At 46.6% G+C, this 18,544-nt stretch overlaps 2 protein-coding genes across 2 annotated transcripts; one reads left to right on the top strand and one right to left on the bottom strand.

Annotated features, from left to right (window-relative positions):
- Window positions 1-193: 193 nt before the first annotated feature.
- Window positions 194-12,726, bottom strand: retreg1 (reticulophagy regulator 1). The gene is made up of 9 exons (XM_028427946.1): window positions 12,512-12,726; window positions 11,860-11,966; window positions 10,744-10,774; window positions 2,792-2,909; window positions 2,613-2,697; window positions 2,402-2,524; window positions 2,247-2,317; window positions 1,745-1,868; window positions 194-1,646 (listed from the first exon to the last, which is right to left on the bottom strand). The coding sequence occupies exons 1-9, from the start codon at window positions 12,709-12,711 to the stop codon at window positions 1,135-1,137; spliced, it is 1,371 nt and encodes a 456-aa protein (XP_028283747.1). The 5' UTR covers window positions 12,712-12,726; the 3' UTR covers window positions 194-1,134.
- A 3,017-nt stretch (window positions 12,727-15,743) lies between these two features.
- Window positions 15,744-16,586, top strand: rnf182 (ring finger protein 182). The gene has a single exon (XM_028427948.1). It carries the CDS (start codon window positions 15,744-15,746, stop codon window positions 16,584-16,586), a length of 843 nt encoding a protein of 280 aa, XP_028283749.1.
- The last annotated feature ends 1,958 nt before the right edge of the window (window positions 16,587-18,544 follow it).

Genomic DNA, 18,544 nt, shown 5'->3' with positions numbered 1-18,544 from the left:
CACAGATCAATATGTCTGAATACATCCAGGTCTGGATCAGAGTTGTTTAAACATCTGTATTTTAGGTTTGTCTGTTTCAGTTAGGGATATATATATATATATATATATATATATATATATGTATGTATTAGAGGTTTATACTGTTGTTTTAACCTCCTTTTATCGTCTATCAGTAAAGTATACTCAGACGTTCTGTCATTTAGTCATAAGCAGGTATAAAGATATTTAATATTTACAGTTTATCAATGAAATGTATTTTATAAGCCTCCATAAATCCCTACATACGTGACTCTTAAACGTTGTGCGTGTCTGGACAGATGATAAAGATGTTGGGTGAGGCAGCCAATTTATGACAATACAATGGACTTTACAGCTCATAAAAGCATTTATCTGCCTTTGACTAAAAGCAAAGCTATGTTCAAATCATGTTAACCTCACTACAGTGACCTGCTCTAACAGGCCACAGAATAAAACCAAGAGCAGGACGTTCATCCTAAAGCCAACCAGCAGCCTGGTATGCCGACATCAGACCACTCAACAAATCCCCCAGACCCCCATGCCATGTTGAAATGTGCACCTGTACGGCCGATTGACCGTAGACTGTATATACAGATGGACAGCGTGGATCCACCTCCACCCATTGTATGAAACGTCTGGCTTACAGGATGTTGGATGTTCCCATGTTGGAAGAAGACATGTTCTTCGAGATATGAAGATCTGTCCAAACACCGCCCACTTCCACGTCGAACCTGCAGCTTGGCTGCTGACCAAACATTTACTTATCGGTGTGATAAAAACTAGCTAACAAGCTACAAGAGTATTTTTTTGAAGGAGGCGGGGTTTATGACCTATACTCCACCCAGGCACCAGGGGGCGATCCAGATGTTTTGGCCTTATGTTGTCCCTCTTTCTACAGTCAATGAGTTTGACCCACCAGCCTGCCAGCACCGTGGAGGAACTGCAGCTTTTGGCACTGGTTTGGCTTCTGGTCTCGGCATTTGGCTGATGCTGATTGAGGCGATCGGTGTTAAATGTAGATGTATGTAAGCGGTTCTGAAAAAGGATTAATGGACACATTTCCTCCCCCCACCCCCCACATGTCCTCCGAAGCTCTGCCAAGCTCTTCATCATCAATCAGTGGCGTCTGAGGAGTTTGGAGAAGAATCCAGAGGAGGCTGGCTTGTCGCTCTTGGCTTCTGCCTCCTCTGTGGCCTTGGCCTTCTCCTCTCCCAGCCCCAGCTCCCCTTCTAGTTGCTCCAACTCTGACTGGTCTAACAGCTCAAAGTCCTCCACCTCGCTGTCTGACTCTTCAGCCAGCTCCAGTAGCCTGGTTGACTCTGGGAGTCGTGACCGGTCAGGGTCTTCGCTCTGTGCCATGAACCCAACTGCTGCTTCTATTCTCTCCTGGATGGCGGCAGTGACTGCGGCGGTGATGACATCACCGGCCATCTGGTTGACCAATTCGAGGGCTGTGTCAACAGCTTGGTCCTGATGAAGAGGTGTACTCCTGGATTTGACTGGTTGTGGTGTTGATGAGGGAAGGCCGAGGCTGAGGTCATCATCATCATCGCCATTGGTTGTTGCACCGTTGTCGAGTGAAGGGAATTCTGGGAGGCCACCAGTGAAGACTTCTTCTCTGTCGAGGTCTATGAGGTGAAGAAAAAACTATTGTTGTTGACACCAGGTGGAGCAAACATGAAGGAGGGTAACCACGTGTGGGACAGCGTGGAGCTGCCAAACTCACCCTCTGAGTTCTCGGTCTGCGGCGTGTGTCCTTCTGATAGGTTGAAAGTGCCGTTGTCTGTCCAGGTGACATCAGACACCTCAGTGTCCGACACTGACATTTCCTTGCACACAGTGGAGTCCAGCTGTGGAAGGAAAACACAAGAAGATGATCAGACACGAGTGGGCGGAGCCACGAAACACACTTTTTTGACCTGCTAGCAAAGCAGAAACTGTCAAAGTCTCAAAGGTTTAAAGTCTTATCACAGAGATAACATGTATCCTAATCTATGGATCATAACGGTGAGTCCTCTGCATTACATCCACAGATGATTAGGAAACATGGATGTGAGACCATCCTGGGACGGAGGGGGGAGTGTGCTCAGTGTGCCGCACATTTGGCTTGAAGAACAAAATTTAAAAAGCATTTTTTGGCACCATGTTGATGTCGATTAGCTTTAACTGGAGCCCTTCAGTCAACAGAGGTGTAATTAGACAGACACGAGATGATGAGTAACACCAACCTTGGGAAACATGGAGGAGAGGTCCGACTCAATGCCTTCCTTCTCAGTCTGAGCCTGCATGAGTCTCTTCTCTGAGAGGAAGGAAACAGCACAACTTAATTCAACAATATGACATCTAATGATACACAGAGAATATGAATAATAATCATCTTTACCATGGTTCTCTTTGATTTTCTGAAAGAACTCCCCAACGCCAAAGTCCAGCTTCTGCAGAACTGGCTCCAGCCACAAACTGACTTCATGAGATGAAATCAGAGGCCACAGGAAGACGCCCAGCACTTCAGAAAGAGACGTCAGAGAGGAAGGTTAGTTTGTCTCCAGACACAAGACTCTTCCAGTAAAACAGCTTTTTTTGATGCGACTTACCGAAAACATATGAGATAACGATCCCTGGAATGTAGCGTCCTACGACAGCAAAGAAGGTGCACAGACTGCAAACCAGCAGGCAGAACTGCAACAGCACATGAAATACTCACATACTTTAGTCTAAGCTACTCTTCCAGGTTTGAAAGCATGAACATGTTTGTGTAACGGTGCTGCCTCACCTTGCCGGGGTTTTGCTGTTTGAAAGCTGACGTCTCCTGCAGGAAAAGTTTGAGCGAGTCACTGAGCGGAGGTCCAGACCCAGACCGGCTCTCCTGGCCCGAGTCAATGATCTCCCAGCTGCACAGACATGAAGACAGAAGCAGCGTTCTTTAACCTGACAAACCAGACATTTCATACTATAACATGATCACTTTCTATGCTGACGACACTCAACTGTATCAGTAGACATTTCTTGTCTGCATGGCAGCTGTTATTTCCAACAATTCTACACTTTGGACACCCTCACCTGAGAGCAGTATTTGTGTAGTAGTCAAATGATATTTCCACAGCTTTTAGCTGTCGCTCACATGTTACACCTTAAGTGTCTCTCCCCCCGTAATCACCTGAGGAAAAGCCCTAGATCTCCATTTGTGCAGCACTTTGTTCCGACTGTCTAGTGTTTAATGCCATCAAAATATCTACGCATTAAAAATAGGATCAACATTTGACCGGTCTAAACTAGGAACTGCATTGTTTACATGGAGGCTATTTCTGCTCTACTTGGTCAATTTAGTCCAAATAAAAGGCCAGTCCAATCCAAATGTCATTGTCTAATTTAAGAAGCTTCCGATAACACTGGTCGGATGAGCAAACAGACAGGTGTGAGATGGGAATAGGGATGTGAAAGAGCTTTCCATGCTGGAGTAGGAAACTTTCTCCTCCGATGACGGGGGTTCCCAAACATCATCTCCCATTTTGAGCACTACTATCACATAAAACAGCTATAAAAAAGGCACAGGTGTGGCTGTGTGCACAACAACAAAGTCATGCTTCCTCTTTTAGCTCCTCTCTCAGCTGTAACTAAGTGAGCGACTGTACATCCAACTCTAACAAGTAAAAGATGGTAGTAAAAGACAGGTAATATATCGTCAACTTGAGATGCAGCCTGTCGAGCAGAAGCAGCATGGTTTGACAGTTAACACAGAAGAAGCCCCCACCAGATTTAAATGAATAAACGTTGACAGAATGATGAACAATTGTAGAAAACAGCTGTAGGAAAACACCATCTGTGCACATACCTGAAATAATGTAAATAGCCTGCTCTCAGGGATCACTGTGGAGACCTGCTTGCTCGGCAGCTCACATGTTTAGTCACAGTGAGCTGCATCAAAACAGGCTCTGGCCTTTTTTCAGGCATCAGAATTCAGTGATTGTTGAATAAGTGTATTATTTACGTTTCCAGGAAGAGGTCTGAGTTCATGTACATTCTGGATTTATCCATCTTACTGGCAGCTCTTAAGGAAATTGGTTGGCATGGTTGAAGTGGAGCAAATCCTGTTAAGCAAAGCTTCGTTCGCTCCTCATGCAGCTCTCAGTCTTACATCAAACCCCACCTGTTGTTCGTCACAATTCACTGTTTTCCTCTTGAACCTTTTCACCCACCCCCATAAACATCCTTCCTGTGTCAGCTGGCCTGCTGGGAATGAGCGAGAGAGGCCACGAGGAGGCTACAGTATCTCATATACACCCACCTGACCTGAACACCCAGCCTTGTCTCACATAACCCTTGTGACGAAAGGTCACGCCGCCGCTCCACTCTCCGCTTCCACTCCACAGGCTCGTTTTCACAGAACATGACAGGCTGAACATGTGACCAGTGATACTGCGAGGCAGTAATAGCAGAACGGATGAGGGGACACCACCAACATAAGTTCATCTGTTCCACGAAAGACGGATGTCTCCCTGGAAAGACGGACGTCTCCCTGGAAAGACGTGCAAATCTTCCTGGAGGATTCACTGTAAGGTTTCAGCTCAGGTATTTTTGTTGGTGATCTTCGGCAGCATTTAAAGAAGCACAGCATGAAACCATATCAAGGGGTGATGTCAGGCACTCTGGGAAAAGGTTTTAGTCCAGGTTTTGGTGAAAATGCTTCCATTTAAGTCTCCAATATGGCCGCCACATTTTTAAGTAGGCGACAAACACCAGACGTCTTCTTGACTTAAAATCATTCTTTTGAATTGATAAGCATTCCTCCATTCATTCTCCAAAGAGCATAGTACATCAGAGTTGCAGCAGCAACAAGCAGAGCCACTCCCACTGCTCCCAGGGCAGCTAGGGGATGGAGTCAGTCCTGTGAGCACTAGCTTGTGGACTGTATTGGTCGTGTCTGGTAGACCTCGTTAGCAGGCACACCAGAGTCCTCCAGATGCAGAAGCTGCATGTAGTCTTTCTCACAGGCCCTCAATCCAGGGTTATACATGTATAAATGATTTAGAAGATAAGGTCCCAGCAAGCAGCGGCCTACAGGGATGGGAAATGAAGCCCATGTAGGAGAGTCAAAACCTGAGGGGGCAGTCCTGCACTATTTCAATGGACCTAGGGGCCATAGACTAGACATGGAGGCAAAGAGGTGGAGGACAGATGGAGCTAAAGTGCAAGCATGAAGCTGCAACATTATGTTAAATTATAATTTAAACATAGAGGTCTCTTTTTTTTTCGGGATCCCCCCAGAGGAGCTGGAGGAAGTGTCCGCTGAGAGGGAAGTCTGGGTGTCCCTGCTTAGACTGCTGCCCCCGCGACCCGGCCCCGGATAAGTGGTTGAAAATGGATGGAGGTCTCTTTTTTGGGGGCCAGTCCCTAGAGGCCACGGGCGGAACTGCAGGTTCATCGTGACACAGTTCTTCAGACTCCAGAAGCATCCACAGACGTTGAGAAGAGTAACAGACATCCTAACACAGGTCATCAACCACTCATCACTCACTACAGACATTATTTCCTCATCACACCCCAGTATGAAAACAGCCAGTCAGACGCCTGCAGGCAGGATATGAGGGCAGCAACAACCTAGGAGCAGCTGTTGGGCAGATGTCACTTTCTCCCCGGGCTCTGAGACAACACAGTGAGCGACAAGTCTGAGCCTCCAACAAGCCGGGTGACGGCATGACAAAAATAGAGCGAGACGAACAATGCGAGGAATGGTGGCAAAAACATCCCGGCTCTTCACTTATGATCAGGAAGGAGGAGGAGGAGGGTGTAAATATGTTTACCCACCTGTTTGTGTGGGGGTGTATATACTCTGACTCTGATGCAGCTAATGCCTGTTGATGTTCAGCTCACAGACACGTATAGTAGGCTGAGAGAAGACTCATGTCAGTTTGTCAAAGATACGAAGCCAACTGAAAGTAACATAAGACACCAGTGTTAAGGAGAGACGAGGAGCCATGAAGCAGCAATGTGTGAAAGCAGACCTGCTCTGTGTTGCTGATGTAAATGGGCCGGATTGATTTAAAACACTAACAAGCTCAGACAAAACCAGAACAAGCAGTTTTAGGGTTTCTTTAAACCATTCACTTCCACTGAGCACGTCTAAAACTCCAGACAATAACATGAATATAACAAAATCTGACCAGCCATGAAGGGAGCCACGTGTGTGACCCAGGTGAGTTTTCCTGTCTTACCTCAGTCCTGCCCCGTGATCTTCAGGAGACATCTCACTATTTTCAGGTTCCTTCAGAAGACTTCACAGCAGCCGGAGACCAGATCAACAACAGCCGGCAGAAATTCGTTTGTCCCAGCACTCAGAAAACGCAGTGAGGGTCCAGCCAAAACCCAGGTTTTACAGTACGTGACACGCTGCACAAGTGAAGCTTGTGTTTATCCTCAATGAAGCCCCGGTAGAAGTATTTCAAGCCGCCTAATCTAAAAATAAACGGGTCACACTACATTCCATCTGGCAGCCATCAGGAGCACAGAGGCTGGATGGGGCTATGGGGAAAGGGATGGGAGGGGCAGGACTAGCCCCCTCCCTACCACAACCCCCAACAACAACAACAACAACACCCCCCCCCAACAACACACCACCCCAAACACACCTCCTCTTGTGTCAGCGACACGGGCCGACAGGTGAAGGGGACATGTGTGGCTCTCATAACAACATGTTGTTTCTACGCCGACGACACTACTTTCTAATTCACATTCACCCACACTTTCAAACACAAAGTGTATTTTTAACAAACGTTTTCTCTCATTTATCAGATCCTATCTTCTGCTGTGTTAACAATGTGGCTCCTCACAGTTAGCATTAGTTAGCTTCTCACTTTTTAGTCATCAATGCAAATCAGTCGTCATAGACCTTTATGTTAAAATGTCCAAGCTGCCCCCAGAGGCTGCAGGGGGAACTGCGGTTTTTGACACTTCATTTCTCAGCCCTGGGGGGTTGTGGCATGGTCACATGGACAGCACAGGAAGTAACAGGAAGTAACTGTGAATATTATAACACAAGCATTTTATAGAACATTTTGGAACAAAGTTGCTTCTGTGAGCTGCACAGATGTGTCCAAGCTTTTGTGATAGCCGGCATAATTTCTGAACGATAATAATAATGATTGCCAATCAGCCAGCCAGCCACGTGTGTGGCTGTGACTCTGACAGCGACTCTGACACAGTTGTGGTAAAAAAGGATGTAGGATAATGTAACTGGAGAATCGGAGGCAGGAGGGCCCTGTTCTGATGGCCCAGCCGCTTCTTCCAGCTCTTCCTCAGGGTTCCCAGAACTTATATATATAATCCCTAACAGCACAGTGTGGGTGTCCTGGCCTGTGGTCTCCTCTCAGTTAAAACCTGAGATATGTCAGATGCCCAAAGCACCTCTGCTGGTGAAGGAGGACTGATGTTAACGCCACAGTTCAAACTCTGTATCTGTCATTTTGTGCCTCCGTGAGCTGTTGATAAATGTGGCTCTACACACATACCACAGAGTGACTGGTAAAATGCAGCTCATGATGAAGACTCAGTGATGCCAGCAGTGCAGAAGCTCCTCCACACCTCCAGGGGGCAACAACAACTGCAAGAAAGTCTTTTAACTTGTTTAAACTGCAAATTCTGCATCCAAAACCCTTTCAAAATAAAAGCCTCTGGAGGATTTCTTCTGATATTATATCAAGCACCAGCGAGATTTGTAACAAACGTCAAACATGTACATTTAGATTGAAAACACACACACACACACACACACTTGGCGTGTGATCACATCATTTGACTGTGACGAAACTCTGTTGCTGCTTTGTTGTGTTTTCTTCCACTCTACCTCAAATCCAATCAGAGGGCTCGCTCTGAGACACACACCCCTCTGTGTCAAATGATCTGATTGGCTCAATAGCATCGAGTCATGTCTGACTTAGTTCCGGCGATGGAGAAACAGCTGAGTCACACACACACACACACACACTGCACTCAGGTTTCACAACTCTTAAGCAGCACACAGGCTTTCTGAGAAGTCAGATATCACAAAAACATAAATCACACACGCACTGCATGACTGTGTTTGACTGCTTTTCACTCTCTGATGAGTTATGTCATCAAGTTGGGGAAAAGCTATCACTGTTATAAGTTTACTGATGTCACATGACTCCAAGGATGTGCGGCCATGTGAGTGTATGAGGTTAGAAAAATGGAAATAAGTGGAATCTTTGTATTTGTGCTGCCACCACGTGGTTAAAAATAAACGTTGCATATTCCAGCTGTGCTGCTGTCAAAGCCGATGGAAACAAATGTTTAAACATACAAGCAAATATATGCACACACACACACACACACACACTGTTGGCGGCTCACTCTCTCCAGCTGTCGGCTCACATTTTGGGTCAGCAGCTAATCTCCTGCAAGCCCATGCCTGAAACAATTACACACACACAACACACCTCTGACAGACAGCAGCAGGTGGCAACAACACAATCCCATCCTGCCGGCCAAATGTCACACAGACAGACACGGAGTGTGAAGACAGACAGTAATGACAGTAACTAAAAAGTTACACACACATCCTTCTGGCTCACACAACACATTTCCTGTGTGGGTCTCACTAAAGTGCACCGAATGAGTGGACAGATCCAGACACAGTTTGTGTTGCTCCGTGGGAAAACAGAGCCAGACTCACTCCACTATCAGTTATATAACTCAGATGTCTCACATCCAGACTGGCGCCCACTAATCCCTCTCACCCGGGCCAAATCCCACCGGGCCTTAGGAGAACCAGCATCGAGCAATGGACCACCTCCACCACACACACACACAATGAGGGCAGGAGTGTGAAGCCCACCAATGTGACCGCCCCACACCTGCTGCCAGCAGGACAGATGGGCCAAATGGGTCATAACTTAGCAACACATAAATACAGAAGTGGTCCAGAGCGTCATGAACTGACCCTAAGAAACCTTCAGTCCAAGCCTGATCTGATGCTGAGAGACAAGACAGATCCCTGAGCCGTTCATGTCACAACCAGCTTTCAGATGGGGAAATCTCAGCAGTGAAGGACAACAAAGTCAAATACTCAATGTTGAGTCATTACAGGCTGACATCCATCTGTTTTCTTCCATTCATCCGGGTCAGGTTGTGGGGTCAGGTGGACGTGCTTCAAACACCTCACCGGGGAGGAACAGTTAATCTGCTCCGAGCTCTTCCCAGATGACCGAGCTCCGCACCCTGTCTCTAAAGGGGATCCATCCTTGTTCTTTCAGTCACTACACACAGCTCAACGTCACAGGTGAGGGTAGGAATGCCGATTGATCGGTGAATCGAGAGCATCACTGCAGACACCGCACTGAGATACTGACGTATCTGAGATACTAGAAACCCTCCTTATTGAGGCAGTAACATGTCCCTGCCTCTTATTTAGAGGTGCTGATTCTCATCCCTGTTGCTTCACACTTAGTTGCCACCTGCTCCGCTGAGAGCTGGAGGTCACAGCAATTAGCTGTGGGAGCTAATTAACCAACAGTTTATACACATTATACACAAAACACCAACAAACAGCTGAGAGCCCGCTGAAAGGACTGCTGACCCCCAGGGACAAGGACAGAAAGTAAAAATCAAGAGACACACTGCAGCTTAAATGTGTTTGTTTCGTTCTGCTGACAGTCCTACATAAATACCTGCTCATCCAATGAGTAGGAAGCCCCAAACACTGAGGCAAAGAGGAACTAAAACAGGAAGTGCAACAACCAAACAGCTGCTGTCACAGTGAATGATCAAAGTGCACTCTGGCTCCACCAAGTGGTGGACGTTAAAATACACAGAGTCCTGTGGAGCAAAGGTGTGTGTGTGTGTTTTTCAGAGAGCACATGACAGTGTTCTGTGTTTGTGTTCTGTGTGTGTGTGTGTGTGTGTGTGTGTGTGTGTTCCAAGACCAAGTTATTTAATCAATGCATGATCTGAGCTGACTGATGTCAATCAACTGATCTGAATGTGTAGGTTTCAGTGTTTCAGAGACGTCACATGGTTCAGAGTCGGTTCATTAGCTGTGGGATTAGATTAGACGGTCATATGTGACCCATCAGCTGTGCAGAGCTGCAGCCCGACCTGTGTGTGTGAACAGACATACACAACGTCAACGCTCCTGATTCCATTTTAACTCTGTTTATCTTCGGATGCACCTCAGACCCTGACGTCTGTGTTTGTCCCACATATTTTAAACACTGATTTTCAGACTGCTGGTTCAGCTGTAGTCTCCGTGGTCTCACTGCATCCACCCAACAGTGTCTGAGGACATGACAGCTCTGATCATGTGGGCTGAAACCCCGGGGGACATCCTGGGTGTTACTTAAAGAGACAACAGCTGAGGAATCAGGCGTGAGACAGTTTAAAATGGACTTGGTTTCACTGCTGAAGCCGCATCTGTGCGTCAGAGGCCAGAACCAGGTCTGTATCAGATGTTAGCATGCCCTCTACATCTCTGCATCCATCCAGAGACAGCAGGCTCCACCTGTACTGAGAGGCCTGTTTCTGCAGCTCGAGACGATCACGTCAAATCAATTTCAGGAGTCACATCCATCCAGTTAAATTCTCCTCCTCATGCAAAATCAACATTTTAAACTGGTCACAGGGTTTCAGAACCAGTCGGCTCAGACATGAAGTGAAAAACAGAGACTCATGGCTCCATCAGACCTCCACATCACGTGTACTTCAGCTGCCTACCTTGATGTCATGCTGCGCCATATGTGAGCTCCTGTGAGGGGAGAAAGGAAAAATCTGTGCATCAGTGTAATCCAATGACAGAACAGAGATCATAAATATATTATAAATATAAACAGTGCCTGATTTTATAACTTTCCTTAAAATATCAGGACATAATGTGAGGTTTTATCAGCCTCTGTGTATTCTAGAGTCTGATGTCATGAAGTCTCATTTAGAAATCTACAATTATATGACATGGTTTAACGTTAGGACAAGTCAGTGCAGCAACACATCAGCAAACTACCCTGAGATTATAAACCAAAGAAAAACAAGTTCAGAATCATTAAGGGATTACAAAAGTTAACAGAAGGAAGAATCTAAATAAAATAAAATAAAATGTTAAAACATACAGAACAATTCGTTGGAGACTTTTCATTAATGGCAGACAGAGAGCAGACAGAGAGAGCAGACAGAGAGCAGCTGCAATAAAAGCAGCCGAGGCCTGATTTTATAGGAAGGGGTTTGATTCTGGTTCTTAAGACATTAATAAGGCAGAGAAATAATAAAAATAATACAACAATAGTATAAGCCTCTATCTATACATGAGTGTGCTATAGTACAGTTAGCTGCATGCTAACAGCTGCATGCTAACAGCTGTATGCTCACCGATTGTGGAATAGAAAGTTACACTGAAAAACTGCGTCTCAGTTTTACTCCACTTAACTGAAGATATTAAAATGATTCACGTTTAAAGAGGAAAACCACAGAAAGCGACGGCCAGGCTGTGAGTGACCCTCAGCCCGAGCTCAAAGGATGATCTCATCCTCATCATCAGCAGGTGAACAAGTTCACATCAGGGTGATTTAGTTTAGAGTTTTTTTTACTCATCACTGCATTCTAGAGCTTAAAGTTAAGATTTAAAACACATTTGCTAAAAATACATCAATAAAGCTCAGTTTTTTACGATTGAAGCATCTTGTGTTAATCTTGTGCGCCCTCCTGTGGCCGTGTGAATGAACGCATGTAGCCAAAAGGAAATGGCAGCGGCCACTCAGGGTGTTTTTCATGGTATTGGATGTGTAACATGTGACCCCAGGTTTTATCAGTGCCTCTACAGAAGGTGTGTTTGTAAGTCACCTGTGGATCTGGACCGAAATACGTCCCTGACGGTCACCATGACAACCAGCAGAGTCAGCAGGATGGCCAGGAGGCTGTAGGCTCGAAGAGAACCAAAGGCCACAAACCTGCAGGAAGAAAGCAAAGAAGGTCATGATGCAGCGTGACATCACAGCGTCACAGAGAACATCGTACTGAGGCCTCACACTGATTTACTTCCAATAATTAATGCAATTTTCTTAAGTTATCGTCAAAGTAGAACAAATAACTCAATATAAATATACAGAATTTGTCTACAATCAATGCCTTTGGTTATAGAATACTTCAAGGTCCTAATAAATCAAAACATAAGTAAACAAATCATCTCAAAATCATCTCAAATATTAATAAAGAATTCCATTTCATTTATTTATGTTGGTGACACAGGTTGTTATGGAGACTAACAATGACCTCATCATATTCCTGCGCATGGTCCTGACTGGTTCTGCATGCATGGGTCCAAATCACAGGAACATTATTTAAACAGTAAACTCTGTGACCCCACAGTGTGCAGAGCCTCCTCTATTTATCCCTTTAAAGACTCACACACATGATGAGTCTGAAATCATCTTCCTTTCATTAACAGCTGAGTCTGTCAGCATGAGCCCTGATACCCCTGCGTCACGATGCCTACCAGAACAGCGCGTTGGCTGCAGCAAACAGGGCAGAAGTCCTGCACGGGCTCTGCTTCCAGTTGACCAGGCCGCCGAGACGACACCCTGCGCGCCCAGGAGGCATCTCCCCCCCGGGGTGAGCCTGGCCCAGAGGGCCGGCAGCCTGCGCCGCCGCCGCCGCCCCGCTGCCGGCGGTTCCTGCTTCCCGGCTCCCCGGCATTGGTAAACGACTGGGGCTCCTCCGCTCTGCCGCTCCGCTCCTCCAGAGGGACCGATGTCAATGTAACCGGAGGGCTCACGGTGGCGTTTCCGGCTGTGGACATTTCAAAATAAAAGTCACAAGTGACTCATTTTTAGTAGACTACAAACAGCTGTTGAAAGTAAAAGTAATCCTTTGAGAAGCCCCCCACCACACACACACACACACACACACACACAAAACAAACACAAACGCGATAAACTGATAAGAAAGATATTGATGAATAAAGGACACTTTCATTTATATACTATTCTTGATTCTATTACTAAACTATTTATTTACATAAAGCCAATTAATTAAGAAAACAATGCAATATTATGTAGCACAAATCCAAAGTAATGTGCAAAACATTTCCTTCCTATAAAATGATTCTTTCTTTTAAAAATCACCTTTAGACTAAGATATTTCAGCTACAGCTGTTAAAGGTTCCTCTGTATGACGTGTGTTAGAGGTAGATTTAATCAGTTCAAAATAACAGTAACTGACATTTCAGAGGCTCGTTAAAACTCTTTTATTATGAAAGACCAGCTGACTTTACTTCCGGTCTAGTTGTTTCTGAATTGATGCAGCTTCAGACTCAAGCAGCAGCTGTTGTTGTGGTTCAGACCAGTGACGTCAGGTTTGTTTTGTGTGTGTGTATGTGTGTATGAACATAAATGTACCTGCAGGATCACAGACCAAAGAACCGGCCTAACTCTGACCTTATGAGATCACATCACATGAGACCAGCATCAGGAGGAACCTGCAAAGACCCACAAAGTGCTGATGACCCATTTTGCGGGGCCGTCTGTGCCGCTCTGGCTGTGAGTCAGGACCAGAACTCAGTGCCAGACCGTGATCTCCAACAATGACCTGCTCCACATTCCACCCACATCCAGCCACACACACTCACAGGAAGCTGTTCTCAGAGACGGTCGGAGCTTCAGTCTGTGTGTGACAAACCTGTGATGATGTCACTGATCCAACCATCCACCCCCTGCTCCACCCCGGATCATTGTACTGTAGATTCCAACATGTCCTCAAACATAAACTGCATATTAGGAGGATTATTATCAACGCCGGCTGGCCGGGTAGCCCCTCTGGCCTCAAGGCTAAGTTCCCCACAATCGTCTGCAGTGGGAGGAGGAAAGGTGGGTGTTGACTCCACCCTTATCACCCAGGAGGCTGGAGCTCCTGTCCTACATGGAGCCCTTCATGACCTGTTGCACACATCACTCTCAGTTATTGATCCTTTGAATCTTCAGCTTTTTAAGCTCCACTGTTTACAGTAGCTAAATGCTAACTGCACCTGTTAGCATACTGTGGGGTTTACAGCCTTTCCCATGAACACAGCGTCCACTCCAGATGATAAGGACTCGAGAGAGTGAGGGTGAGACACAACCACCGCTGGGTGTCCGTTCACCCAAATATGGAGCTGAGACTCACTAAAAAGCTGCGATATGCTGCAGATTCAGCTGATGAACACTCAGTGCACACTGATACACACACACACACACTGATACACACACACACTGATACACACACACACTGATACACACACACACACACACACTGATACACACACACACTGATACACACACACACTGATACACACACACACACTGATACACACACACACTGATACACACACACACACACACTGATACACACACACACACTGATACACACACACACACACACACTGATACACACACACACTGATACACACACACACACACACTGATACACACACACACTGATACACACACACACACACAGATACACACACACACACTGATACACACACACACTGATACACACACACACTGATACACACACACACACTGATACACACACACACTGATACACACACACACACACTGATACACACACACACTGATACACACACTGATACACACACACACTGATACACACACACACACACACACACTGATACACACACACACTGATACACACACACACTGATACACACACACACACTGATACACCACACACACACTGATACACACACACACACTGATACACACACACACACACTGATACACACACACACACTGATACACACACACACACACTGATACACACACACACACTGATACACACACACACTGATACACACACACACTGATACACACACACACACACACAGATACACACACACACACTGATACACACACACACACAGATACACACACACACAGATACACACACACACACAGATACACACACACACACACTGATACACACACACACACACACATACACACACACACACACACTGATACACCACACACACACACACACTTTAAGTTATGCAAACATTCATTCATGTTTTCATGCACACACTCCATTAACAGAGCACTGCAAGTGTTTTCTTTGTGTGTGTGTGTGTGTGTGTGTGTGTGTGTGTGTGTGTGTGTGTGTGTGTGTGTGTGTGTGTGTCAGCCACTAATTGGACTGAATTTCACTGAGCAACAAAAGATCAGGCTCGAAAATTCCAGCTCTGGTTTGTACAGGCTCTCCTTTGTTGTCATTTCGCCTCTGTTTGCTGTGTTAACAGTTATCTCTCACCCCCTCTCTCACCCCTCTCTCCCTCTCCATCTCTCCCGCTCTCTCTCTCTCTCTCTGTCCTTCTTTCAGTGTCTCTCTCTCACTTTCTCTCACTTTTTTTTGCATGCGGCCCATGAAAAGCTTTTCTGCACCAGCTGAAGCACAGTCACCCTGCTCAGAGGCAGCAAACCCCGGAGGCCAGAACTTGCGAGGGGCTTCTCACACCAACTCCTGAATCTCACTCTCTCATGCACACACACACACACAGAAACACACAGAAACACACACAGTGCAGAAGCCTGCTCGACAGCCACAATGAACCCGAGACCTTCAGTGGAGTGGACCTCTGTCGCCGTCTGCATCTGTGGGAAGCTCAGTGCTGAGCCTGGACCGGAGCCTGCGGTTGGATTTTCCTGCTGATCTCCCGGCACTCTGAGGACAGGATGATGCTCGAGCTACAGGGCGCTGAGGATGGTCTCGTCTGTGGCCACGTAGATATTCAGAACACCGAAGAGTCGGAGTGTAAGATCTGCTACTGCTCCTACAACCTGGGGAGCCGCAGGCCGAAGGTGCTGGAATGCTGCCATCGCCTGTGCTCCAAGTGCCTCACGAAGATCCTGGACCTGGGCGAGACCCCGCCCAGTGTCTTGGTGTGTCCATTCTGCCGCTATATCACCAGGCTTCCAGGAGAGGCTGTGAGCAGCCTGCCTGATGACTGCAACCTGGTGGAGACGCTGGCCCTCCAGAGCAGGAATCACAGGAACCTCCACTTCCACCAGGACGCACCGACAGAGCTGCTCCTCAGCCCCAGACGCCTCAGCTCGCTGATGGGCGGAAACCCGCCTTCCTCCTCCTCTTCTCCTTCCTCCACCGCCTACTCCACCATCAGAAGCTCCCCCAATTTTGTAGTCATCACTATCATGGAGCCTCCACCAGCATCTGCGTCTGCTCAGGACCTGCAGCTTCACAGCCAGCCGCACGGCGTTCACGCTTCGAACCAGGGTTACCGCACACCCAGTCTGGACTCCATGGCGTCCATCACGCAGAGGTGGACGGTGTGGAACTGTGCGGCCCTCCTGTGCCAGACCTCGGCCCGCGCTCTGGTGTGGGTGCTGGGGCTCTTGTACTTCAGCTCACTGCCGATGGGGGTGTACCTGCTCATCATGCAGAGGACAACAGTGGGAGTGCTGCTGGTGAGCCTGGTTCCTGCCAGCCTCATCATGATCATGGTCTACGGCTTCTGCCAGTGCATCTGCCATGAGTTCTGGGACTGCGTCCCGCCGTAACACGACCAAACCAACGGCAGAGCTGTGAATATGCTTGACAATAGCTCACTAATGGGGTTGTTACTGTGTAACCAACCATGTGGACAGTTTCTTCTATGGCAGAAAAAATGCTCGTTTTCATTATTGCTGAACATTATTCAAATGGGGCTCTCACAGTTTGGAGATTTTTATTAATGTTTATGTTCATTTGTGCATTTTTTTTTTAGGTTGATAGCCGACTAATGACCCGAACAGCTCTCTCTGAAACTGCTCACTGCCTGCTAGTGTTGTAGTGAGAGGCCTGGAGGGAGCTCAGGTGTAAATAATCACTTTGTTATCTAACTGTTGTTTTCAACTTTTCCACATCGTCATGAATGCATCAGATGTGAACTTTAATATCACAGCGTCCATATTTATCACAAATATATGATGAAAAACTCACACAGAGCCCAGTCTGTGATGTTCTTGTCTCTTTTTTATATTGATATGGAGACTTACTTATAGGAAAGAGAATCTGATCAATAAGGAGAGCAGACCCTCTGCTACTGTGTGTTCTGCCCACACTGCAGTGTGAGGTCCAGTCTGAACCACCAGAGGGTGCTGTGACCGCCTTCCCCTAGTCCATGTTGGGGTTGCGCTGGATCCTCTCTCCCCCCCCTGTGGGCTTTTACAGTATCCTGTTTATGCTCCGGTTTCAGCAACCTGGATTAAACCGTACCAGTTTTGACAAACCTGGAGACCTCTGATAGAAAGCAGGAAACAGCTGGTACAGAACACAGAGGCACAACAAGAGTCCAGCAACCTGTGAACATGTATATGCAGAGATATTAACATCCAGGTTAGTCGTGGTCCATATTAAAGCCACATCCTGGACATCCTGCAGGCCTGAGCCTGTCCCACAGAGCCCCCTCCGCCTCAGCCCAGACTCCTGAGAGGAGAGATCCTGCAGGACTGTTTACACGCTGAATTTGAAAGTCAAACGACATGTGTCATGCTGTCATCCGCGGCAGAGACTGAGACATGCGGACTAAATAAATACTCTGCTGAGAGACCTGCAGGTCAGAACAACACTGCTCCGTCTGAGCGCGATAATAAAGATAAACTGAAAAATCATTCTGCATAAGATGCTGTGTGGAGTTTAGTTTAGTAAATTTAGTGCTAAATGCATCAGAAATATTAGACAAGAGTTCCAGACAAACACTAGAAATATTATATATAATAGTATTAAGTGCTTCAGATTTATTAGTGTCATTATTTGCAGTGGAGAATCAGACCTGAGCTGCTCTCAGTACAGCTTGTTCCCGCTCTGCCTCTGATGACAAACAGGCCCGGCCCGCTCTGTTTTCCACGGGACGCAATCAGAATCTGAGCGAGTGCTTCCCTACAGGGAGCGTAACATTATTTCAGATTCCTTTTTACTGATGCAATGAACATTCCCACATGTGTTTGTGAGGGACGTTCACAGGCCGAGCACGAGCCAAACTGGAGGAGGAACAGAAGTTCCCTCAGCTCTGCACTCTACGACTGATCAGAGCCGCTGGAAACAACCAGACGACCAAACAGGAGTGTAGATGATACATCACTGCTGGGCTTTTGTACTAGATGTGTATGTTTCAGAGTGTTTTCTGTTGAGGAGCCACTGGTTTCCATTGATTCTACCATGAGATGAGAACAAGACAGGACTACCATAGGGCCCCAGTGGTGAGGGGGCCCCAGAAGACCCAGATTCAGCTCTAATTAGCGTGTAGCCAATTTTTCAGTTTCACGTAAAAAACAAATCTCAGAACGCAACATGTTTACCTCATTTAAAACTGCCACACCTTCCTCCTTCCTCCCTGATCAGCCTACAAACAGAGAAGTTAGAGGATATTTAAATGTCATCTGTAGAAATAAAACAGGATATATTGAGCCTCATTATGTGTGATGAGCTCTGTGTTTAATTATACCATGATATGATACATTTATTAGACTGAACAGAT

The sequence above is a fragment of the Parambassis ranga genome, chromosome 17 (assembly GCF_900634625.1).
Source record: "Parambassis ranga chromosome 17, fParRan2.1, whole genome shotgun sequence".
NCBI classification, from domain to species: Eukaryota; Metazoa; Chordata; class Actinopteri; family Ambassidae; genus Parambassis; species Parambassis ranga.
Note: the sequence above shows the minus strand (reverse complement) of the source record. Positions and strands in the feature narration are given on the sequence as shown.